General features: G+C 36.5%; 2 protein-coding genes and 1 non-coding gene across 3 annotated transcripts in view; 1 reads left to right on the top strand and 2 right to left on the bottom strand.

The window, feature by feature from the left end:
* CCDC146 (coiled-coil domain containing 146) overlaps positions 1 to 27,383 on the top strand; it is a 141,028-nt gene that overhangs the window by 12,504 nt on the left and 101,141 nt on the right. The gene's annotated exons all lie outside the window — the stretch shown is intronic.
* Positions 2,872 to 2,978, bottom strand: LOC150001703 (U6 spliceosomal RNA). Its single transcript, XR_016513253.1, has one exon. It is a non-coding gene; the product is annotated as a U6 spliceosomal RNA (small nuclear RNA).
* FGL2 (fibrinogen like 2) lies at positions 16,831 to 22,767 on the bottom strand. Its single transcript, XM_090286726.1, has 2 exons — positions 22,078 to 22,767; positions 16,831 to 20,160 (listed from the first exon to the last, which is right to left on the bottom strand). The coding sequence occupies exons 1-2, from the start codon at positions 22,691 to 22,693 to the stop codon at positions 19,454 to 19,456; spliced, it is 1,323 nt and encodes a 440-aa protein (XP_090142852.1). The 5' UTR covers positions 22,694 to 22,767; the 3' UTR covers positions 16,831 to 19,453.

Raw genomic sequence — 27,383 nt, 5'->3', positions numbered from 1 at the left:
ACCAGAGTTTGGTGGAAAGAAAAGAAATTGTTTATTTAAAGGTTATAGAGATTTAGATTAATGGCAGATTTCTGCCATTAAGTCTTACTTTCTTTAAAACACCCAACAAGCATATAGTTCTGCCTCCCCCTGCCAAACCAGGCTATTTTTAGAATAGAAAAGTGAGAGATACAGTTTTCCTACTTCCCAGACCCAGTTCAGCTTTACCGGCAGTTTCCAATCATTCGTTCCTGATTGGGGAGGTTTTGCCCGTGTCATGCTGTTCAACTCTTAACCTAGAACCACATGGTTCCTTTCAACCTGTCCAGAGTTTCCAGCCTCCTTCCAAACCGCGTGGTCTTCTTCCTGTTAGTGGCTGCTGCCTTATTTTTAAATGCCTGACCACGGCCTGTGACACAGGCCCTATAAGCTTTTTGTCACCATTCTATGGTCAAAGCCCCTCCCATATCCTTGGGGACCCCACTCTGTAACAACCGTACAGCCTTCAGCAAGTAATTTAAGTTCTCTGAGCCTACTTTACACTAACAGTACATTTCTCAACTCATGATCCTTCGGGGGTACCTCACTGCCTACCATAGTGATTTTCACCCTCTTTTTTAAACTACATTTATCACCTTTTGCAGTGGAACGCTTACCCAGAATCACAATATGTAAACAGATTTGGATGTGGTGAATGTAGAGGTGAAGGATGCAGGGGTGAAGGCCCCCTGTTCTCACCCCTTCACATCTACTATCACCACCAGCACCACTGTCCCAAGCCCCTGGCACATTGGGGAAAACCCATGCTCTGTACAGAGTAACACTGAGCCCTCTCTCTACCCCACTTCATACCCATCTCAGCACAGGCAAAACACAGATCTGCCTCCAGAAAGCCTTGAAAAGCAGTTTGACTGTATTGAAGTTTCCTTCAGGAAGAGAAGAGGGAGTTCCACCACACATCATACAGCAAAACTTCTGAAAATTCCTCATCATAGAAGATGCTTCTCTCACACCCACTTTGATCCCCTCTTTAAAAACTCCTCCAGAAAGTTGTTTTCTCACCCTCAGGCTCATTTTTCCCCCTCTCTATTTCCATCCATCTTCTCCTTGATATCTTTGATATTTCATTATTTTGTAAATTTTCGAGTTCCTTCCAGTTTTCCTTCCCACTCAGCATCCTATCATCAGCTCACAGGCCCAGGCATAGAACTGAGTAATTAGTAGGTGGCCTGGGAGATTGCAGATACTTAGATTAGAATTTTCCTTGCCCTGTGATAAGAATTAAATGTCACCTCTTTACAGTCAAGTTCTTCTACTCTCGCCTGATGCACCGGTCCTTTCTTCCTTTTGTTGCTGTTCCCTGCCACATACCCCTGCTCCAGCTAAATTAGACCTACTGCTGTTTTCCTAACTAGCTCTTGATTTTCCAACCTGCTGATGCCTTTGCTCATCCTGTACCCAGGCCAGGAGTGCTCTCTACATTTCTGTGCCTCAGAATTCCACCCATTTTCAAGGACAGCTCAGATCCCCACCTTTTTCTTAAACCATCCCACTTCTTGAGAGTGTGACCACTTCTTTTTCTGTAACCTTGCGTCATGCTTATACGTACCTTACACCGCTTATTATTTTATTTTCTGTTTTTCAAAGCTAAATGATAGCTCAAAAACCCTAGGAACATTGAAAGCAAGAAACCTGTGATATTCCTGATATTCCTGATATTTCTCATGAACTCTTAGCTCACTATCGTGCATGTGGCCATGCCATTTTCAAAGGAATGATGTACGTAGTAATTAGTGAAGCCCTCCACCACATAATCACACTACTGAATCATTATTTTACAAGGCAAACTTAAAAATTAATTTCTTCTGAACTTCCAAATGCATTTTCCACATCCAATCCACTGACATTTTCAGATATTTAAATGTTTAATGTTAGAAATGTCATACCACATTAGAACCACCATCCATCTATCCCAGTTTTATTTTTGTTGTCTGAGCTCCCAAAGGAATATGCAATGGGGAAGAAATAATTTAAAAATATTTTTTGAAAAAAAACAAAAAAAAACTTTTTCTTTAAGTGAAATTGAAGGTGGAGCCCCAAGATATAAAATAAAAGCATAACTACTCTAGGTGAACAGTATTTCTTGCATCATACATGGTCCTGGCTTTTTTTATGCTCGTGAAATATGTCTGCAAAACTAGAGTCCCTGGGGACACAGTTGAGGAACCCCCCCACTCTTTCAGTTCAGCATGTTCAATACCAACACCGTATTCATCATAAAAGTATCAGTCTTCCGTCCAACTCCCATATCTATCCATGATATCAGAGCCTCTCTAGAGATCTACTCATTGGTTTGATCAGATAAAGACAAAATTTTGTTATAGGATAGAAATAAAAAACTCTTCACTGATATCATTCATTTGTAAATTATGTTCATACTTTAAAAGAATTGTTTTAGCCCTGGCCAGTGTGGTTCTGTTGGTTGGGTGTTGTCCTGCAAACAGAGAGGTCGCCAGTTCGATTCCCAGTCAGGGTACATATCTGGGTTGTGGGTTTGGGACTGCATGCAAGAGACAATTGATTGATGTTTTTTTCTCACATCAGTGTTTCTCTACCTCTCTTTATCTCTCTCTTTCCCTCTCTCTCGAGTCAATTAAAATTTTTTAAATTGTTTTATGTAACAAATGAAAATAAGAACTTTGGTGTTTACTGGAGAAAATTTTCAGCCTCCAAAAAGTTTACAAAGTGCTTTGAACTTAAGCAGTATGTTTTGATCAGTGAATTCTGCTACATAACCATGGAAATGAAACAGTGTTTGGAGAGCACAGAAACTTGTTTGCCTTTTCTGCCAGAGTTATAAATTCTGAGGAAGAAAGTAATTTATTTTTTATTAAAAATATAAAATGCTTCACGAATCTGCGTGTCATTCTTGCACAGGAGCCATGCTAATCTTCTCTGTATCATTCCAATTTTAGTATATGTGCTGCCGAAGTGAGCACAAGAAAGTAATTTTTAACCACTAGGTTAAGTAGGGACATTAACACACTCGAAAAATACATTAATTTTTGAAGTATCTCCTGTCAACAGAATATTATGTAATTGTTTTGATAAGAGACAAAAAAAATGATGTTTCACCCTAAGAGGAGATTTAATTGGAATAATTTCCCACTTTATAGATTTACAAAGAAAGACAGGCAAGGGGTGATGCTGAGATTTGCTATGTGTGCACTTCACTATGAAATTACCATGGGTAATTTATCATGGAAAATTAGCTCACTTCATTAGAAATACACCACGAAAACTGAAAATGGATAATGGTCCACACATGATAAACAGTTTGTAGATAAAAGAGGTTCGTTTGGGTTTTTTCAGGGAAGACTTTAGTGAGTGTAAAACAGTACCTCCTATTGTAGTGTTAATCACAGCAAACAGAAATAACATTGCAAATGCTCCTAGGAAAGTGTGCAGCAAACGGTTGGCATTTAGTAAGTGACAGCTGCTTATCATTAAGTATTTAGAAACATAAACCCCTAAAAAATTAAAACACGTAACTTAAATTAACTGAAAAAATATGATGCTAACATTTCTGAATGGAAAATAAATGTAAGCAGCTAGTTTTGTGGATCGTTCTTTTATAAACTTTCAAACTGTAAGCACAAATTATTTGCTTCTTGTGGAAGATGAGAAAAACCAACTTCCAGATAGAAGTTCAACAAATTTTCAGATCCAGACGCTGAACCTTTGTATGAGACCTTTGTAAGAGAGGCAGTTTATCTTAAATAGTATCATCCTTAATTACTCAGAGAAAATTTTGAATTCTAGAGATTAAACTCAGATTTTGAGAATTTAGAAAGTTATTTGGAAAAAAAATCTTATTTAAAATACTTTGGTAAGCATATAGCACCATGCTATGCCTATGCTAGGCAGGTAATAAATATTTATTGGATCAAAATAATAACTATAAATGAGGTATCAGTATTTTAAGGAACTAAGGTGATAAAGGCTGTTTATTTTTAAATGTGATTTTACTGACTTTCAAAAGAAGAACATATATTCTCAGAGGCATAATGTAGATTTTCTTCTGAAGGTGGCTAATAAAGTAATACAGATCTTTTTGAGAGACCGTGTGATGTTTGGGAAGATGCTGATCACAAGTTAGCTAGCTCATGGTTTTAATTTTGGTTTACCTTTGCGACACTTGATTAGCAAAGGTGCACAGGCAGAATCGAATATGGGCATGGGACAGCAGGCTGCAGACCTGACAGAGAAGTCATCAAGGAGTAGAAAGAGCAAACTAGGAGTCATTCCATGGGGTTGTGGAGGAGAAGCTAGGCAGTAAAGAAGGAACCATTCAAGGCATAACAGCAGCATTAATAGCATAGAATTTGTTATAGGAGATTTAAAGAGACTATCTAAAGTTCTATTTTATTTTCATCTATTTTAGGTAATATTGCTTAAAATAAGCCATGGTGGTTTTTGTTTTATTGACTTTTGACTACATGTAGGAACTACATGTCCATTTTTTTCAATGGGCAGGTCTTCTTGCATGTTATAGCATAATTGTTACACACAGCATTTTTAGCATGTATGTGCATCATATATGTATGTGTTTTGTATTTTGTGTGTGTGTGTGCCACAAGGGGAACCTACTCATATAAAAAGAAATATATTCATTTTCACCTGCAGCTGTACCCAACATTAAGTGAATATTGCTAGTCAGATGCATTTATAGCCATTCCAGTATTAATACTTTGAAAGCTATTAGAAATATTAGATTTAGATTACCTCTAACTTGGATAACTTTTGGAAAATATTTGTAGATGGGACAAGGTTTAAGATCATTAATGTTTCTCAAATAAAGATAAAAGGAATAAAAAATGTCTGTTTAAACTATTACCCTTATGATTTAAAATGACTGTACATGATTTCTCAAACTTGGACATTATGCTCTTAACAAAGAACATTTTTTGGTCTATGGCCTAGTTTATATTTCTTTTGCTATATACATGTGTATACACACTGTATCCTGCATGACAACACTCCAACTTCACAAGGTGGTATCTTTCAAAAGATGCAATAGATCATTGCCTCCTCCCTTGACTGTGAAGTGATCACCTAGGTCTAAAACAGCGATTTGTAGAATGTGATTTTGGAATACCATAATGGCTTTTAAGATATCCAGTAACTCAACAAAATAGTTGCTTGCAGAAACAAGAAAAAGTACATCCAAATCTAAAATAACCTAGAGAAAGTATCTGTTCTAGTGGGAATAAATCTCTGCCCTCTCCATTAGGATGCAGCCCTGGGACCTCTCAAATGATATAGCTACAGTGTGGGTGGATGGGATACAACTGTGTGGGTTCCTCCATATCTCCAACTTCCTTCTGTGTAAGTCTTTGCTCTGTGTACATCATTTACTAAGTTATCTCATCTAGTCCCATGGTTTTATTACCATCTATATTCTGGCAACTTTCAAATGTGTTTGTGAACCCTAGGTGTTGTCCTTGAGTGTCACACTAATATTCAACTGCCATCCACTTGAATGTATTATAAATAATTGAACTTAGAATATTTTAAACTGTTGATTCTCACCCCCTAACCACCCCACCACACACACTTTCCAAACAGTCTCCTCCTGCAGTCTCCCTCATCTCAGTTAACAGCAGCTCCATTCTTTTAAGTTGCTCAGGCTAAAATCCTGTAGTTTTTGGTGATACCTCCAATCTTTTCACTGTCCACTTCTAATCTTCGATCAGGACATTTTGTCAACTTTACCTTAAAGATTCACTTTACTGCAACCTTCATAGTGCATGCTTTCATCGTCTCTCTTCAAGATTATTGCAAATAGTATGAAACTGGTTTTCGTGCTTCAATCTGGTCTCTCAACAGTTTATTCTGCACTCAACAAAAGGGATCCTTTTAAAACTGGATGAGATCCCGTACTTTCTCTGATCAAAACCCTTATGTTTCTTACATACTGAGAGAAAAGTAAAATCTTTACCATCACTCACAAGGCCAAAATATGATAGCCCCTACCCCACCCTTTACTTAACTCCAACTTCCTAAGCTGTCTCTGATCTCATGTCCTAAATCTTCACCTCATACTGTCTGCTTTTCCTATACTGAATTTCTTACTGACCCTAAAATATATCAAGCACCTTTGCACCTGATACTCTCTTTGCTTGGAACATACTTCTACCAGCTATCTGCCTGGCTTGTTCTCTCATACCTTTAAGTATTTGTTTAAATATCACCTCCTTAGACAGGTCTCCCCAGGCCACCTAAATAAAATAGCAACCCTCCTCTGATACTTGTTATCTCCCTTGCCCTGCTTAATTTTTATGCCCATTACCATATATTGTTTATTTATTCATCCCCTCTGATAAAGTATAACTTCCCAAGTTTAGGGTTTTTATCTGTTTTTGTACTGATATATCTATAGCTTCCTACAAGATTGCATAGCACATGGTATGCATTCAATAAATAATTTTTGAGTGAATTGCAGCTAAATCCACTTCAACATTTCTATCTCCATAAGTCTTTTAGTTCCAGACATTTCTGGCTTCTCAGCTTTAGTTAGTATAGCTGCTAATGAATCTAGGTTTGTGTTAACTAATCAAGCAAGCCATTAGAACCAAACGCATATGCTCAAGTCAGCCCATTGAATTAAGAATTTCAGAACTACATCAAAATTACAGGTGGTCTATCGAACAATCATTCAGGACTGCATGAAAATAAGCTGAACAGAAGTCCTACAACTATGGAATTAAAGAAGAAAGCACATCAGAACTGGTAGAAGGGGTGGAGATGTGGACTGGGATGGTCCCATAACCACTGTGGCAAATAAAAATCAGGAGGGATATCTTTTTCCAGTGGCTTTTCCAAATGGATGGTTTGTCTTGGCCCATGCTTCAGATTTTCCTACATTCTCACAAAGAAGCAGCACTGGCTTCAGTGAGCCCTGTACCTCTCAATAAGTTGCCCCAGACCCAGCACTAGCAGCAGCTGGCCTTGGCTCACAGCTTGGCCTCTCCTGAGCACATCCAAGCCCAGCACAAGTACAACTATCTGCAGATCTCATTGTAGTTTATGCTGTGTGACCCTAGACAGAACACAGGCAGAAGCTGATCTTGGATGTGCCAACAACAATCAAGGCTCAACTACAAAAGGAGGGTGTACACAGTCCACACAGTGGGCATACCTTGAACACCCAGTTTGTGTAATAGGAAAGGCTATGTCACTGGACCCTACAGGACACCTGCCACATTAAGCCACTCTATCAAGCCGAAGAGATGTAATAGCTCTAGCTAATGCATAGAAACAAACACAAGGAGCCTGCCAAAATGAGGAGACAAAGAAATATAGCCCAAATGAAAGAACAGAACAAAACTTCAGAAAAAGAACTAAACAAAATAGAGAAATGCAACCTATCATATACAGGGTTCAAAACACTGGTTATAAGGATGTTCAAGAAACTTAGGACCTCAACAGCATAAAAAAAGTTCCAGTCAGAAATGAAGGATATATTAATTGAAATAAAGAATAATATACAGGAAATCAACAGTAGAGTGGGTTAAGCTGAGAATCAAATTAGCGATTTGGAATATAAGGAAGCAAAAACAACCAATCAGAATAGCAAGAAGAAAGAAATATCTTTAAAAATCTAGGATAATGTAAGGAGACTCTAGGACAATTTCAGGTGTAACAATATTTGCATCATAAGAGTGCCAGAAGGAGAAAAGAGACTGCAATAAATTGGTAACCTATTTGAAAAAATAATGAAATTCCCTAACTTGGTGAAGGAATAGACATACAAGTCCAGGAAGCACAAAGAGTCCCAAACAAGATGGATGCAAAGGGGCCCACTTCAAGACACATCATAATTAAAATACTAAAGGTTAAATATAGAAAGAAAATCTTAAAAGCAGAATGGGGGGAGATGGCAGTGGAGTAGGTAGCAGTGTTGTCTGCTTGCTCCCATCGTGGAAGGACTTGGAGTACAAACACGGAGTGGAGTGAGTGAGTGTGGATTTCAGATAGCACGAGCAGGGACGGGAGTATGGGAGCAACATGAAAGAGGGCAGAAAACTCAGCCCGCACTCTCCAAGTGGAGTTGCTGAAAAGGACATAGAAACCATCAATAAGAACCAGGAAGAAATAAAGAATACAATTTCTGAACTGAAGAACACAGTAGAACCAATCAAAGCAGGCTAAATGAAGCAGAGGATCAGATCAGTGAGATAAAGGACAATGTAGAAAAAAGTTCCAGACAATACAATAAAATAAAAAAAGATTTTAAAAGATTGAAGAGGGTTTAAAAGAACTGCAGGGCAACATAAAATGAAACAATATCTGTATCATAAGGATACAAGAAGGAGAAGAAGAGGAGCAAAGGTTAGAAAACCTGATTGAAAAAGTAATGGCAGAAAATTTTCCTAACTTGATGAGAGAAAAAGTCATGCAAGTCCAGGAAGCACAGCGGGTCCCAGTGAAGATAAACCCAAAAAGACCCACTCCAAGGCACGTCATAATTAAAAGGGCAACATTCAAAGACAAAGAGAGAATCCTAAAAGCAGCAAGAGAAAAACAGCAAATAATGTACAAGGGAGCTCCGATAAGACTATCAACTGATTTCTCAACAGAAACACTAGAAGCCAGAAGAAAATGGCAAAAAATATTTCAAACAATGAAAAACAAAGGCCTACAACCAAGAATACTCTACCCAGCAAGGCTCTCATTCAAAATGGAAGGTGAAATAAGGAGTTTCCCAGACAAAGGAAAACTAAAAGAATACAACTCCACCAAACCAGCATTACAAGACATGCTAAAGGGAATGCTTTAAGAAAATGAAGAAAAAGAGAGAGGGAGAGAAACACAGATACAAAGGGAAATAAATAAATACCTGTCAATAATAACCTTAAATGTAAATGGATTAAATACTTCAATCAAAAGACATAGGGTAGCAGAATGGATATGAAAACATGACCCACATATATGCTGTCTACAAGAGACACACCTCAAAACAAAAGATCTACAAAGACTGAAAGTGAAGTGATGGAAAAAAGTATTTCAAGCAAATGGACATGAAAATAAAGCTGGGGTAAGAATACTTATATCAGACAAAACAGATTCCACAGCAAAGGCCATAAAAAGAGACAGAGAAGAGCATTTCATAATACTTAAGGGAACAGTGCATCAAGAAGATATAACCCTGGTAAACATATATGCACCCAACGTAGGAAAACCCAAATATATAAGGAAAGTCTTGGAAGAGTACAAGAAGGGTATCAACAGCAACACACACATAGTAGGGGGCTTTAACACCCCATTGTCAACAATGGACAGATCTTTGAAGCAAAGAAACACCAAGGATATTGAGGCATTGAACAATACTCTAGATCAAATGGACTCAGTTGATATATATATAGAACTTTTCACTCCAAAGAGACAAAATATGTATTCTTTTCAAGTGCACATGGGACATTCTCAAAGATAGACCACATGGTAGGACACAAAACAAGCCTCAACAAATTCAAGAAAATTGAAATTATATCAAGCATCTTCTCAGATCACAATGCCTTGAAACTAGAAATCACCTCAAGGAAAAAACTCAAAAACATTCAAACTCATGGAGAATGAATAACATGATATTAAATAATTAATGGGTTAACAATAACATCAAGGAAGAAATCAAGAAATTTCTGGAAACTAATGATAATGAGCACACAACAACTCAAAACCTGTGGGACACAGCAAAAGCAGTCCTGAGAGGAAAGTTCATAGCAATACAGGCCTACCTAAAAGGGATAGAAGAATCTCAAATAAAATATCTAACCTTACAGCTACAAGAACTAGAGGAACAACAACAAACAAAGCCCAGAGCAAGTAGAAGAAAGGATATCATCAAGATCAGAGCAGAATTAAATGACATAGAGACTAAACAAACAATTTAAAAAATCAACAAAAGTAGGACCTGGTTCTTTGAAAAGATAAACAAAATCAACAAGCCTTTAGCCAGGCACATCAAGAAAAAAAAGAGAGAGGACCCAAATAAACAAAATCAGAAATGAAAAAGGAGAAATCACCAACGATATCACAGAAATACAAAGTATTGTAAGGAATTACTACAAACAACTCTATGGCAAGAAACTTGACAACCTAGATAAAATGGACAAATTTCTAGAAACATATAATCTTTCAAAACTGAATCAAGAAGAAGTAGAAAGCATGAACAGATTGATAACAAAGAGTGAAATTGAAGCAGTAATCAAAAAACTCCCAGCACACAAAAGCCCTGGACTGGATGGCTTCACAGGTGAATTTTACAAAACATTTAGGCAGGAACTAATACCTACTCTTCTCAAACTATTCCAAAAAATTCAAGAAGAGGGAAGACTCCCAGATTTTTTATGAACCCAGTATTACCCTAATTCCAAAACCAGGTCAAGACACAACAAAGAAAGGAAACTTCAGGCCAACATTACTGATGAACACAGATGCTAAAAACCTCCACAAAATATTGGCAAACAGGATCTAGCAACACATTAAAAAGATCATACACCATGATCAAATGGGATTCATCCCAGGGATGCAAGGGTGGTTTAAAATTAGCAAATCAATAAACATAATACACCGCATAAACAAAATGAAAGACAAAAATCACATGATCATATCCATAGATGCAGAAAAAGTATTCGATAAAGTACAACACCCATTTATAATAAAAACACTCATCAAAATGGGAATAGAGGAAGCATACCTCAACATAATAAAGGCTATACTGTATATGAGAAACCGGAAGCCGACATCATACTCAATGGACAAAAACAGAAAGTATTCCTCCCGAGATCAGGAACAAAACAAGGATGTCCACTCTCTCCACTCCTATTCAACATAGTGTTGGAAGTTCTAGCCACAGCAATCAGACAAGAAAAAGAAATAAAAGGCATCCAAATTGGAAAAGAGGAAGTAAAACTGTCATTATTTGCAGATGACATGATAGTGTACATAGAAAACTCTATAGACTCCACTAAAAACTACTCTACATAATAAGTGAATTTGGCAAAATAGCAGGGTACAAAATAAATATACAGAAATCTAAGGCATTTCTGTACACCAACAATAAAATATCAGAGATAGAAACTAGAAAAAAAATCCCATTTAGTATAGCAACAAGAAAAATAAAGTACCTATAACTAAATGTAACCAAAGAGATAAAAGAACTGTACTCAGAAAACTACATAACGCTGAAGAAAGAAATTAAGAAAGATACAAATAAATGGAAGCATATGCCATGTTCATGGATGGGAAGAATCAACATCATTAAAATGTTCATACTACCCAAAACAATTTACAGATTCAATGCAGTCTCTATTAAAATACCAGTGACATATTTCACAGACCTAGAACATATACTTCAAAAATTTATATGGAACCAAAAAAGAACACAGATGGCCACAGCAATCTTGAGACAGAAGAACACAGTAGGAGGAATCACAGTACCCGATATCAAACTATACTACAAAGCCACTATAATCAAAACAGTCTGGTACTGGCATAAGAACAGACATACAGATCAATGGAACAGAATAGAGAGCCCAGAAATAAAGCCAGGCCTCTATGGCCAACTAATATTTGACAAAGGGGGGAGGAGCATAAAATGGAGTGAGAAGAGCCTCTTCAACAAATGGTGCTGGGAGAACTGAACAGGGACGTGCAAAAAAATTAAACTAGACCACCAGTTTACACCACACACCAGAATAAACTCAAGATGGATCAAAGACTTAGATGTAAGATGTGACACTATAAAAGTGCTAGAGAAATCATAGGCAGGAAAATTTCAGATATCCCACGTAGCAATATTTTCACCAATACATCTCCTAAGGCAAGGGAAATAAATAAAAATATAAACAAATGGGAATACATTTAACTAAAGAGTTTCTGCTTGGCAAAAGAAAACATCAGCAAGATGAAAAGGGAACCAACCATATAGAAAAACATATGCCAATGATACCTTGGACAAGGGATTGATCTCCAAATATATATAAAGAACTTATACATCTCAACACGAAAAGGACAGACAACCCAGTTAAAAAATGGGCAAAGGACCTGAACAAACACTTCTCCAAAGAGGACATACAGAGGGTCCATAAGCTTATGAAAGAATGCTCAACATCACTAGCCATCAGAAAGATGCAAAATAAAATCACAATTAGATACCACTTTATACTAGTCAGAATGGCTGTCATTGGCAAATCAACAAACAACAAGTGCTGATGAGGATGTGGATAGAAGGGAATCCTAGTGCAATGTTGGTGGGAATGCAGACTGGTGTAGCCACTGTGGAAAACAGTATGGAATTTCCTCAAAAATCTAAAAATGGAACTGCCTTTTGAACCAGCGAGTCCATTGCTAGGATTATACCCTAAGAATCCTGAAACCCCAATTCAAAATAACTTATGCACCCCTAGGTTCATAGCAGTGCTATTTACAATAGCAAAGTGCTGGAAGCAGCCTAAGTGCCCATCTGTAGATGAGTGGATCAAAAAAACTGGTACCCTTACACAATGGAATACTACGCTGCTGAAAGAAAAAAGGAATGCCTGCCATTTGCAATAATATGGATGGAACTAGAGAAAATTATACTTAGCGAAATAAGCCAGACATGAAAGACAGATACCATATATCACCTAATACAGGAAACTAATGAACAACACAAACAAACACACAAAATTGAATGAGGAACATAATAACAATTATTGGGGAGGGGGAGATGGAAAGGGGGTAAGTAGGAGAAGGGTTTAGTAAAGGAGCTAGTATAAATAACTCATGGACAATGGGGTGGGGAATGATTGTGGGAGAAGGGGTGGGCTGGGTGGGGGAAGCAATGAGGGAAAAAGTGGGACAACTGTAATAAAAAAACAATAAAACTAAATTAAAAAATAAAATAAAATAGAAATAAATTTTTTAAAAAATGCAGAGGGAGAAAAAAAGTTACCTATAGGGGAGTTCCTATAAGACTGTCAGCTGATTTCTCAAAAGAAACTGAAGGCTAAAAGGGATTTGCAAGAAACATTCAAAGTCATGAAAAGTGGGAAACTACAGCCAAGATTGCTCTACTGAGCAAAGCTATCATTTAGAATGGAACAGCAGATGAAGTGCTTCCTAGACAAGAAAAAGTTAAAGGAGTTCATCACCACCAAACGAGTATTATATGAAAGGTTAAAAGGTCTTCTTTAAGAAGAAGAAGATAAAAACTATGAACAATAAAAGGGCAATAAATACATATCTATCAACAATTGAATCTAAATACAGCATAGGGAATACAGTAACCAAAAACATACATGCAGGACCCAGGGACACTGACAATAGTTGGGGATTGCCTGAGGGATTGGAGGGAGCACTGGATAGAGGGCAACAAAGGAGGAAAAATTGATACAACTGTAATGGCATAAATAATAAAATATAATTTAAAAACTTCCTGGTAATTACATCTATATTAATTAGATTCAATCACTTTTGAAATTCTATTTTTTCCTTCCTTACTCAAGCAACCTTAAAATCTGTCTTCACAGGTATTCCCCGGTTTTCTGCTGATATAATTGGCAAAGCACAATGAAGGCTTCTCCTTAATTTGACTTCACAGTTGACATTAAGGCATGCTCTGGTTATAGATGGAGGTGGCGAAGAGTGGGATGAAGGACCCTAAGAGGGAATTAAGGTTGCTCCCTAATGAGAAAAAGCAAGAAGAATCCTTAGGGACCACTTCAAGGAGCAAGGGCACCTCAGTCACTTTTGAGCATTCTGAAGCCCCTAAGTTCTCCAAGTATAGCCAATTTCTCTAATTTCTATTCTCACTTCCAACTCTTCACAACTGATAAACAAAAGAAACCTGGCAAAGCTATGATTCAGCATATGTTGCAACTTGATAACACAAAATAAAATTACAGTTTGGATTCAGCTTATTACCTCAGGGGAGAGGGAGGTGTTTTGGAATTGAAGGTGGTTTTCAAAGAGGTCTTTAGTCTAATCTGTAATTTTTCAAATTAAACCATTCATGGATTTTGTATGATTAAAATTAATTTCAAAATTACAATATAGTATAAGAAGAATGAAAATATTTTTTTCTTCAGAAACTCAGGTAAAACAATCACTGTCCTGTCCAATACAGTCATACCCCTTCATCTGACATGTACCCAGAGGTATGTCCCTGTTATTGGACCACTTCCATGCTGGGGGCTGGCCCTGAATGGTCCAGGACCTTTCCCATGTAAGGCGACCTCCAGGTTCTTGACTTGTGCAGGAAAAAAATTTAAACACAAGTGCAGGTGAAGGTGAGACTAAGTTTATTAAAGTTTGGGACAGTGAGGCAAAAACAGGGCCCCTGGAGACAGGATCAGGGGGTAAGCCCAGGATAAGCAGCCACTGCCCATTGGCCCCCTAGGTGCCCGTCTCAACAGAGCCCTTATAGTTTAGGATAGAAACAAAGTACAGGCCTGAGGAAAGCGGGCATAGGTGTCCTCAAAGAAGAGCATCTGCTGTCATCCTTTGTCCTAAAGGTTTTATCTATTGGGTTGGCCAAAAGTCTATTTAGTTTCTTCTGTAAAATAAGAAACGTATTTTTCATTTTGACCAATAACTTTATTTGGATATTTTGAGTATGTCAGCTATCTCCCACATGGTAGAATGTATCTCAATGTCAATCTGATCACTATCAACCTCAACTGGTCTACTCGATCAATGAGCATAGTCCAGCGAGAAATCTCCAGCATGAAACTTCACAAACCACTTTTGACACATTCGGTCAGTCTTTTGACATGTTCAATCAGTCACAGCACCTTCTCCATACACTGCGCACATCATTTTTTTGCATTTCAGTTGCGTTTTTACCTTTCTTGAAATAGTATGCATAATATGCCAAAACTGTTGCTTATTTTCTTCCATCTTCAATATTAAAATGGCTATGCAAAAATTCACCAATTTTGATGTATTTTTTAAAATGCATGCTGATATGACAGCTGTCACAAGACAATTAACAAAATTATTTTGAATGAAGTTAAATATAACTACAAGCTACTAGAATCACCTTATGGGAAAAAACAAATGAACTTTTTGACCAACTCAATATTGTCTATAGGGAGAAATTTTAGGGGAGGTCCCAGAGGAGGATTTCAACAGAATATTTATTATATCTAGAGGTGTGTAATTTAGCGAGCTAATGTAGTAAAATGAGCATGGAGTTGGGGCAGAGGTCATTCTCTGGTTAGTTTCACCTCTATCTTGGACTAGTCCAGCAATAATTGGTTTTTGGTTATCTTTCTCCCTGACTAAAGTGTCTTAAATCATTTGCTCTTAGGTATCTTTGGTTATAGGGAGTATAAGGTCTTGTGATTTATTAGCTGGCCATTAGTTGCTCAGCTATTCCGGCCATTTGTTGAGCCATTTGTCTCAGTTTCCTCATTTGACTTGCCAGGGAATTTCCCTACTTTCTTAACCCGCCTCGGTTCCCAGAACCTCTTCTAAAACTTTGCCATTGTAATACACCCAGTCCTATAGTATATATCTGATCCAGTCTTGCCTTCTTTTCCCCTAGCTTCAATCACTTCTCACCTGTATGTGCCATCTCCTAAATTCGCTGATATGAAAGTACCCACTCCTTCCCTTACTATAACTCTGGCTTCTTTAGACTATAGCCCTTCCTCTATGGTAACATATTCACGAACCACTTTAGTAACAACATTCCTGTCTCAAATTTCCTTTACATACTAGACAAACAGATTGATTTCAGGGTAGAACTTAGAAAACCTAGATAATGTAATATATAATAAGGAGTATTATGATGGTATAGGAACAAAAAGGTAAGGTACCAAACTTCCCCTAATGTCATGAGAGAAGACTTCCCAGAATAGAAAACTATTTAGGATGATGATAATGATGATACATAATGTATGTTTGTTCTAAGTGCTTTACATATGTTATATCATTTGATTTGCTCAATAACTGTAACAGGAAAATTTTTTTGTTATCGCTATTTTGTAATTGAAGAGACCAAAGAACAGTGAGATTAAGTGACTTTGCTTGTGATCACACAGCTTGCAAATGGTGGACCTCAAATTCAAACCTAGCAAGTCTGGCTCCTGGGTCCCTGTTCTTAAATCATAGACAAGACAATAAAATTCAGCAGGGGTTGAGGATGGCATTCTATCTAAACCAAGGAAATAGTATACACAAAGTCAGGAAAATATGAGACAACATGGTTTGTTTAAGAACAAGGCATTCAGTATGGCAGGAGTATGAGGAGTTGTAGAAAAGAACACTAAAAGGTAGGCAGAAAACAGTTCATGAGGGGGTTTATTTGTTGGATTTTATCATACAGGAAATGAGGAGTTGTTGAACAGTTTTAAGCAGGACAATAACATGATCAGAATTGATTTTTTAATAATCCCTCTGGCAGTGATATGGAGGGTAAATTGGAATAGATTGAAACTGTAGGCACAGCTTACTATTAGGAAGCATTTGCATTATCCTAAGGAGATAATGAGGGCTGAAACAGAGCAGGAACATTAATGATGGAAAAAGAGGAGATGAAGTTCAATGCCTCAAAATGAAACTGAAACTTTTGTATTTCAAATGTGTCAGCAGTATTCTAATAGAGGGAAATAAGATAATGGTGTTTCTGTATTTGCCTCTGTCTTCCTGTTGGTAAAATCATACTCATTAAAATCTTCAAAGAGTCAAAGATATTGTCTGGTTAGGTAAACATTATATACCTTTTTAGATAAGAATAAATATATAAATATTATTTCACAGACAATAATGTTTATGTTTTCACACTGAATAAATAAATAGATATGAAGGTTAAATCTTTTATTTTACAGGGTTTTCAAAAGACATTAAACAAATTTATTTATACATAAAGATAAGAATTATAAATAAGAGCTTATTGTGATATTACCCATAACTTTTACCTTTAAAACCTTTCTTTGGGTAGTCATTCAAAAATAAGCACCAACAAATTTTCTTACCAGAATATCTTCTATGCTCTGCATATTTAAGCTGTTTTTCAATTAAACAGATGTGTCATTAATTCATTGGAACATTACTGCTTATCAGAAACATTTGATTTTTTTTTCTCAGTAATGAGTGAAGCAGTTCCACCTTGAATTTCTAAGGTCAATATTTTCAAAGAATGGTAAAGCTCAGAAGTAAAGTTTTAATTAAAATAACAAATATTGGCCATTATAAGACAAGACTATGAAATAATATATTTCTAAATAGTAATTCCACAGTTATGAACATTAGCATATATTAGTAAGTAGTTATCTTAAGGCAAAAGACTCTTAGCTATAATCTACTTCCATCAACATGTTAAAAATTATAAAAATCTAAAATATATTTAATAAGTGGCATGAAATGACTTCCAAAAAGTAATTTCTATGTTATAGAATTTTTTATTAGAAAAGTGCCATAAAAGTATAAATGGAAAATAAAATTTTGATCCTTTGAAATAAGGTGTAAAGGTAGAAGGACAAGCTTTTGAGTATTTACATGGATTAATGAATTATATGACAGATTTTCCTGAAATGATACCTAATTTCTGTTATATCAGTGCACACTCACTATATGAGCTATTTCTCTTTAGAACTGTATTCTGTGAGTAGTCCATTTTTGATCACCGAAATTTTATTATACATATATTAATAATTGTAGATAGTAAATCAGAATGCCCTTATTTGTAATAAATACATTGTCTAATATAAAAATGTTCATAAAAAACGAGAGAAAATAAGAGTAAATTAGTTACAACATTTACATTTAGTATCCTATTGGGTAGATATGCAACCTCTCAAATCTATAATTATAGATTTTGGTCTACAGTGATAATTTTGGTCATAACTTAATTCTATTTGTATTTCTCTTTAGCATTTTAACAGTATTCATAATAACAACAACTTTCAATATGTTGACCTGAAAACTTTATAAGTTATATATTATTAAAAGAATATTTTGCTTCTTATTTATTAGAATTTCCTGTAAAGGGTAATGCTCAAAAATTAACTTGTTACCTAAGGCAACTATCTTCCTTAATCATTTTCAAATAATGAGTAAAGATGAATCTTTGAATATATTTTTAAATCTTAGTTACTATAGTAGAAACAGACACTAGAAATTAAAGTTCGTATTTCTATGACTCACATACAGTATTTCAAATTTTATTCAAGTATTTTAAACATGCAAGCACAATTCTGCTGTTCTCTCTGAAATGATCCCTTTTTACAATGATGAAACTTAACACATTATTTTTATAATATTTTGAATATGGTATTAATTGATTAATTATAAAATATCTAGATACTTTTGCTTGATTAAAAAATAAACATATGTATTTGAATCTTCTGACAGTAAAATAACCAATATACCAATTAGGGTTAAAATATATACTATTTGAACTACTCTTCTATATATTTCAAAATTAATATGCTTTTTATAAATAGATTTACCTATTTGTCCTCTAAAACTTAGCTTTAAAGCTATTACTGCTTAGGACATAAAAATTGGCATTCAGAGTATCATAGCCTATAAATAAATGATTCATTCTTCACCCACACTAATCTCTCCAATGAAAAACCTACCAGTTCTCTTGTATAGATAGTAGTGAGCAATCTTATCCTAAAAACTATTAGACATAAAAAGGAAAGGAAGAAAAATTTTATGTTAGAGCAGTTTTCACTGTCAAACATCTAAAGAGGTATAAACTGTGAATGAATTACCTTTAAACAATGTTCTTTGTGGTTAAATTAATTTTCTGAATGCTTTTAGGAGTAACATAATGCTACCACATTTTAAAATGTTTTAAATGACAAATATTTTACATTTCATGAATAGTACATGAAGACTTCTAATTTGCCTGGAAACTAAAATGCTGCCAGGTCTTCCTAATTCAAAGTAAATACCATAAATTTAGTAAGTTTATCTCAGAATAAGGATTAGGCTATTTAGACACAAATCAATACCCAAATAACTCTTTATATCCCCAAAAGAGTAATATACCGTCAGATGTGTTTAAGTCATAGCCAAAATACAAATTGTGTAAAATCTGACCTGCTGAATAAACAATTATTTTTAAATTATAGCAAGAAATACAAAATAATTATAGTTGAAGTAAATCATTTAAACTTTGTACTTAAACTTTTCTATTAGTAGAAATTAGGAGAATTATGAATCTAATGTGTAGTTTTCAATATTCCCAAGTCCCTGCAAGTGTTTTTGTTTGTTTGTTTGTTTCTTCATTTTTTTTGCATAACAGCAACAAAGGACTCCTTTAAAATGTATATATAGTTTTACTTTATTTTAAATCCTGTGTAGCATAAGTACCCACTGCTCAGAATAAAATTTTAACCATAGAAAAGGAGTACAAAAAGGAATTAATTGCCCTTTTCGGTAACAAATACTAAGAGAAATGAGCATTAGTGATTTATGGCTTAAAGTGCCTGGGTCTGATCATCATTCTGGCCTCTTTGAAGGAGGACTTGTAGCCACTAGGGTGTGCCTCATTCATACCAGGCCAGGTGCCCCAGAAAATTCCATTACGGACACCTTTGTATTTTTGGTGATAATATTTACCATTTAAGTTTGCAGAAAGACATGCGTCAAACCACCAGCCTGAACTGTAGTAGTACCCACAGTTCCCAGAGGGATACCGATCATTGTCCCTGTCTGGGGTGGTAAAAAACTTCATATCATGGTTGTAGTGTTTATTGAAACGTAAAGCATCTCCAGCTGTGCCATTATAGTTACCAATGTGCAAGCGGTATTTGAGAAACTCATTGGCCACATAAAAGTGATCATACAAGGCATAGAGTTTGACACCATTAAAGTCTTCAAGATCTATTCTTAGAATCATGTCCTTACTCTTGGTCAGAAGATGAATTTTATCATTGCCCAGCCAAAATTCTCTTCTGAGGTTTCCAAACCCTACTTTGTAGTCTTGCCATGTTTTGGTGAAGTTGGTGCTTCCATCAAGACGTGCCTGCAGCACTGTCCAGCCTCCCCCCATGGTCTCCATGTCACAGTAAACCTCGAAGCTACTCTTTGGGGTATCCGGTGTAACTCTGTAGGTCGTACTGCTTCTTTTGCCTATTGTATAGTACTCAGAGCAATCTTTATATATTAGATGTTGAGCTGAAAGGGGAAGAAAAGAAAGATATTGGATTCTGTTTAAAAAAAAAAACAAACTATGCATCTGAAGAATTCTTTGTGTGTACAAAAGCAATTTGACAGTTCCATCTATGGCAGTAATGGAATCCTGCCCTACTAAACTTACTTGAACCTATTTAGCAAATTTTTGTTAAGGCCTCAATATAAGAACCTGGTTTTACAAAGCAGACAACATCGACAACAAACAAGAAGGATAAATACAAATAATAGTTTTAATAATTTAGTAATATTTAGTGAGGGCTACCCTCAGTAGGCACTCTTCCAATGATTCCAGCTATCCTAGTCCATGCATAAAGAGGAATCATAAGCTTCTATTTCCTTTCACCTTAAGGGGCTGATAGCCTCCACTGTCAAAAAGTTTTATAGGATATGTCTTAAATGATGTGGTAAAGTTTTAATGTACAGCATTGATCATACATTTGCATTTATTTTACTTGCTTGATCACTAAATAAGCTCAAGTAAAAAGGAAATTTTTTTTCAATAGTATACCGATATATTTATTCTGAATTTATTTTCCAGGAAAGCATTTAGCCAGAAAGCATTTCTAGAAAGAAATGATAGGTGATTATGTTCAGGATAAGTGTAAACAGTTAACATGACTCTGTAGGAATCAAATACAGAAACTTACTCCCAGATAATTTTTATAAAAATTCATGCCTGATAGGGTAATCTTAATATAAACTACTCTGAGGCACAAGAAAGCTATTCATGTGTATTTAGAATTCAAAATATTTGGATATTTTCCCAAAACTTTTAGTGAAAAATAGACAAGAGAATCTGATGTGTGCCCAACAATGCCACCTAAGATATGAAGCTCTCTGCCTTGCAATGTGCAGGGTAACCTCAGATATGGGCTGCCTGGTGTATTAGCAACAGTGGTCCTTGAACCCCTCACCTACCTTCATTGGCAGATTCCCTGGAGATGGAACATGCATGAAGTGCTTGTTCCAAATGAATTTGATCCCTTCCCCAGGCACCATATCCCTTCAACTTAACACTCATGGTTTGTGCTAGTCCTAATGCAGAGGTGGCTTTCCAGAGTGTGACAAGGCCATCACAAGTAGTGGCCCAAGGAACTCAGATGGAAAGCCAGGGTTTGGAGGAACCAGTGCTATGGCTGGTTCATGGACAGAGTAGGCAGTTAAGTTTGTTATCTTTCACATATATTTATTAAAGTTAATTCAGGTAGTCTGGATGGTGAGGATGGGTTCTATTTTTACATACTTGAATTCTAGTTTGAGTTAAAAGAGGAAAAGAAATAAGAGTGTATTCCTTCCCTTAGTGGCATGCCAAAACTCTCCTTAATATGTTTTTGTGCCACTAGGTCTCAAAGCACAGTTTTATACACACATGAAACCATGTAACTGCTTTTTAAAATTTCAGCTATAAAACCTCCCATTTTCAGTAGATATTTTAGATGAACTGCAGATTACTTGCTAAAATCTTTCAAACATCTCTTAATTGCCACATGAAAAGGAGCAATCAGCAGCAGACCACAAGAAAATGATTTTCTCTGAACTGAGCACAACCACACTTATCTCTCTGATTTTCAAACACTTCAGTGAAGAGATAAACAAGTTAAGTGCACTAAAACATTAAGATTCTATCTCTCCTCTTCACTTGTGTGTAGCTGTGCATCAGCAAAGATCTTTGGAATTGAAAGTGCTTTCTAATGGATAAAGAACTAATTATAATCTTTGTAAGTAGGGTCCTATATCATTTCTGTGGTCACACATTTGCAAATATATTAATTTTTCCTGTACTACCTTGAAAAATAAAAGGTTTAATTTATTTAATCTGTCATTTATTTAACTTACTCAGGTTAATGTTTGTAGCTATATAATATTCATAGACAAATGATAAGAAAATGGTATACATACCAAGAGGTGATTGTATTTGCTCTTGACTGGGACACTTAGATGAACATTTGCCATCCAAACTATTGACAACAAATGTTAGATTTGCCACTTTGCTATCAACATAATTTTCTATATTGTTCATATTTACAAGATTCAGCTTCTCCAGGTGACCGTGAAGCACATCGATCTCCTTCTTTGCATTCTTTAGGTCAGAGGATAGCTTGTTAACCTCGTTCTTCAATTCCGTAACTCGGTTTTCATCAGCCTCTTCGGAGGCTCCTGTGTCCGGTAACAACCGTCCATTTCTGCCCCGGTCTCGGTTGTCATCAGCCTGTAGTTTGCAGTCTTGGCAGCATTTCTTCAGGTTATTTACGGTTTCCTTAAGGTTCTGGACTTCCTTGAATACCTCCTCGATCCTACTGAACTGCTTCGGGAGCTGAATAGTCAGCGGGGGCAGGCTCACCTGGTAGGAGCACTTACCTCCCTCCCCGCATTTCCCTCTGCTCTCTAGTCTCACCGGGCAGGCGTCCTTAGCCATTTCATCTTGAATTTCTTCTGTTTCGTTGTTTGCCGCAACCAAAAAACTATAAGTAGCAAGGGCAGCTGAGCTCAGCCAGCACCAGGTCGCGAGCTTCATCTCCGCGTTGGCGCTCACCCCGCAGGGAAGTGGAAGCGTGCAGGGCTGAAGCTGTTTTAATAGCCGCAGCTGCCTGCCTGAGTCAGGCTGTGTTCTCAGAAAAGGGCGGGAGCTCTTGCATCACTAGTTTCAGAAACTGAGACTTGGAGATCATCCGCCTCAGACTCAGTTTGCCAAAAATTGTAACTTATTCGCAATCAAAAGTATACTCATTGGAATTTCTATTAGTTGGTTGGATTCACAATATTGAACAAGTTTTACTTTCATCATTTATTTTAAAAAGCACAAGAAAACTCTTGTATTTCAAAATAATTATGCTAGAAGTAAATCATTTAATTGTATGTAACTCCACTGGAAAAATATTTTTAAGATAAAAATTAAGTGCTAGTTATCCAGGCTGTCTGAAGAACAGAAATATTACCAAAAAATGGAAATGGTCCTTTTTTTCTTTTTAGAAAGGGGCATTGAGGAGCCTGCATTCTCTTCATGTTGGAAATTCAGGTGAAATCTTAGGCACTTAAAGTTTTTTAAAAATATAACAAAGTTCAGCTTTCTGACTTGTGCCGTGAAAAAGGCAAGAAAACTTGTAGAGGATAAAAAGGGGCTGCTTTCTATCTCTTTGACCATAACATAGTATAGTAGATATGAATAAAACACAGTTAAAAGTACATCATTGTCTTTCATCAAAACCAACAGCCTCCTCCTTTGCCCTTCACCATTTTTTGTGATTGTGTTGTTATCTTCCAGCTGCCCAAGTGTAAATCTTTGAACTGTTCCTGGCTCTTCTGATTCTTCTGTCTCTAGGCATCTTTGCCTTCCCTTCCCACTGGCAGCCCCGATAGCCACACTTCTATGGTTCCTGCCTCTGTAGTGTGTCCCTTCACCTGCTTGCTATGCCTCTTGGTATAGCATGTCAGCACTCATGACTTTTCAAAGTTCTCAGTTTCATATTTTTTTCAGTTTTCACACTTTTCTCCTCAGAGGCTGAAGGTAAGAAGGAGGAAAAACTTCGATTGGAAAAACTACCTCCTTTTATTTGGTTTGCATATGTATTGGCATCTCATATAATATTTCTTTAAAAAAAAAAAAAAAAAGGATTTTGCTCTGACTGATGTGACTCAGTGGACTGAGTGCCAGCCAGGAAACCGAAAGGTCCCGGTTTGATTCCCAGTCAGGGCACATGCCTGGGTTCTGGGCCAGGTCCACAGTTGGGGGCATGTGAGAGGCAACTGACTGATATATCTCTTGCACATTGGTGCTTCTTCCTCCCTCTTTCTCCCTCCCTTCCTCTCTCTAAAAAATGAATAAGTAAATAAAATATTTTTAAAAAAGGATTTTATTGCTTAAAATAATTTAAAAATGACTGACTTGGATAAAAATCCAAATTCTTTATTATATTGTTTAAGGTACTCTGTAACCTATTTCATATTTATTTCTTTAACCTGATTTCTTATGACTTTTCTTATATACCCTCTTCATTCCAGCCAAACTACCTTATTCATGACCTCTAAATGTGTCAGGTTCACTTCACACTCCACAACTGTTTTTACTCCTGAATATTCAGGAGGCCTGGATCCCACCCTTGGATCTACCTCTTATTGGATACACAGATCATTAACTTTACTGAGTCTTGGTTTTGTAACTGTGAAGGACGAATATGGTTATTCTTTCTTCACACAGGAATGATAATTATAAAAAAACTTTGAGTAGAGTGCTTCAGTTAAAAAAAAAATGAGTATATAAATGTAACATTCTTTCCAAACAAATTTGTCAAACATGTTCTACACTCCCTATGCCTCATTTTCCCTCCATCTTCTTATAATCTTTTAAAAACTTATTTTTCTCCTCATTTCATCCAATATATTCAAATAAATTTTATACAAAAATTTTTACTCTCTGATTTAAAATATCTATTTAAACTTCTTGGTTGGCCAAAAAATTTGTTTGTTCTTTTCCAAAAGATGGCTCTAGTAGCACTTAGTTGTCTTTAATTTCATTTGAAACAATTTTGTTAGATTGTATTGTGACAGCTGTCATGTCAGCATGCATGAAAAAAGATATATCAAAATTGAAGAATTTGTGTGTAGCCATTTTAATATTGAAGATAGAAGAAAGTAAGCAACATTTGCTGCATATTATGTTTTATTTCAAGAAAGGTAAAATGCAACAGAAACAAAAATATATTTGTGCAGTGTATGGAGAACTGCTGTGACCGATAGATCATGTCAAAAGTGGATTGTGAAGTTTTGTGCTTGAGATTTCTTGCTGGACAACGCTCCACGTTCAGGTAGACCAGTTGAAGTTAATAGTGATCAAATCAAGATAAGCAATGTTCTACCATGTGGGAGATAGCCAATATACTCAAAATATCCAAATCAATAAAATTATTGCTGAAAATAAAAAATGTGTCTTTTATTTTATGGGAAGAAACCATACGGACTTTTTGGCCAACCCAATATCTCTCTTCCTTCTTCCACTTTCAATCTGTGACAGTCCCCTGTTATGAGGGGAGAAATAAATCAATAATTATATAAATTTTAAAAGAAAAAGAATGATGATATATATGATATGAAATATTTTATAAAGTAGAAACATAAAAAGTAATAGTTTTTAAAAGGAGATAATATATAACAATGTTGTATAAAGTAGACTATATCAGAATAATGTTTAGTTTAAAGTACATTATTAAATGCCCTGACTGGTTAAGGAATATATAAATCCATGTATTTAGCCAGTCAAGTACTTATTAAAGATCTTCTGTATACTTGGCCCTATGCTAGAACACATAGAATATGCAAGCCATGGCCTCTTTCATTTGTTCATTCATTCATTTATCCATCCATCAATCATATATTAACTGAGCACCCTCTACATGCAAGACACTATTCAAGGTACTTGGACTACACTAGTGAGCAAATCAAACAAAAATTCCTCTTTCCCTTCTTAGGAAGGCATATTGAAGACCTTGTATTTTCTTTTGTGGGACTATCAAGTAAATCAGAAACACTCTTTAAAGTTTCTAAATCTAACAAAAGAGCAGCTTTCTGACTCTTGTAATGGGCTTTTGTTTCATGTATGTGAACCCAGGATTTGCTGCTGATTCTTGGGCCCTGCCCACCAACTTAACCGAGTGCACAGTCCCACCTAAAAATATTACATATGCTGTGGGAATTGGCTCCTCTTCCTTCAGGACCTATAGAAAGTTCCCCAAACAAAGGCAGAGAACTGTTTTATTAATCAGTTTTTATTGACACTAATAGGTCATCCTCTGATTCTCAATTTAGAAAATCGTTGGTCTCTTACTATAGGCAGATACTAACCACATGAAAGGAGCTCAACCTACCAAATAAGTTATAACCAATGGTGCCAGAGAGTGTTGTGCTACAATTAGTGCAAGAAACCTTTAAAAAACTATTTCACTACATCCTCCCATCTCTACAATTACTGCTTGTACTTGCAGATGAGTAAAAAATAAAAGATTATATATATATATATATATATATAGAGAGAGAGAGAGAGAGAGAGAGAGAGAGAATTGCTTTGAGCAATACATATATAGGCTCAAAGCAATAAATGACTTGCCTATGGTTTTGCAGTATTAAAGATGCAGAGTTGGAACTTGAACCTGGATCTGATTCCAAAATTCATGACTTTTCTCCTATGTTACACAGTCAGGCATATTGGTAGCATATTATGGAGATCCTGATGGTACTTACTACTTAGATCAGTGGGGAGCCACTGAAGGTTCCTGAGCAAAGGAATAGTATGCTCAGTTAAGCACTTCACAGAAATTAATCTAACAGTGAAATACTAGGTGCATTAAAAAAGGGAAAGATTAGGCAAGAAGAGTAGTTTAGAGGTCATTTAAATACTCCAAGCCATTGTCTCCTAAAGTGTGTTTTCTGGAATGTGAGTGACTAGATGTTGATGAATGTTATATGAAAAGATAACTTTTGGCTGTGAAAACCAGAGTTCCAGGACAAGCACCTCTGAAAAATATTCGTCGTCGGCAGCTGTCCGTCTCGAGAGACGATGGTGTAGCTTCTTAAGAGTCTATCTGCACCGCCGAGAATGGTTGTGCAGTCCGACTCGGGAGTGACACGGTATCTGTCTCCTCCCGTGTTGAATCGACATCTTGCGATGACGCTGGAGTGTCCTCTCCAGTGGAGCTGAAGCTACAGAGCCTGGGCAGGGTGATATGGAGGGTCTGCTGTTGCCCATGCAGCAGACCCCCCCTCTCTTCGCAGCTGAAGGGTCCAAGGGAAAGACGGAGTCGATACAGCTTGGCTTCAGGTGCGCCGCAGGAGTTGCCGGTGTTGACTACAACGTCAAACCGCCTTAGGGACTCCGGCTCCGGATTTTCTGTCGGGGTTTACTCCCTTAGCCTTTCCCCTGAAGAGGTATGCCGCAAGGCAGTGGAGGTTTTTTGGAGTCAGAGTTTTCCTTCTCTGATGTGCCCTGACTGGAAGATCGAACCAGTGACACTTAGCTCGCAGGCCGATGCTCAATCCACTGAGCCAAACCAGCCAGGGTTTAAGAAGGAATACAACTACCTCAAAACTAGAAACAACCAGAAGTTCCAGAAAACTGAGCTGCATGGAAGTCCAGCAAACAAAGATATAAAGAAGAAATACTCATCCAGACAGGTAGGAGGGGCGGAGCCAGGGCGGAGAGGACGCGGTGTGGTGGC

This window comes from Furipterus horrens, unplaced genomic scaffold (genome assembly GCF_987537825.1).
Source record: "Furipterus horrens unplaced genomic scaffold, mFurHor1.1.pri manual_scaffold_9, whole genome shotgun sequence".
NCBI lineage: Eukaryota > Metazoa > Chordata > Mammalia > Chiroptera > Furipteridae > Furipterus > Furipterus horrens.
This window is presented reverse-complemented; position numbering and strand designations above follow the sequence as displayed.

Bases quoted from the DNA above. Each gene is read 5' to 3' on its own strand.
- FGL2 (XM_090286726.1), bottom strand. From the start codon at position 22,693: ATGAAGCTCGCGACCTGGTGCTGGCTGAGCTCAGCTGCCCTTGCTACT. The intron at 20,161-22,077 runs GTATGTATACCA...TTCCCCTTTCAG, and splicing joins GCAAATACAATCACCTCTTG to CTCAACATCTAATATATAAA.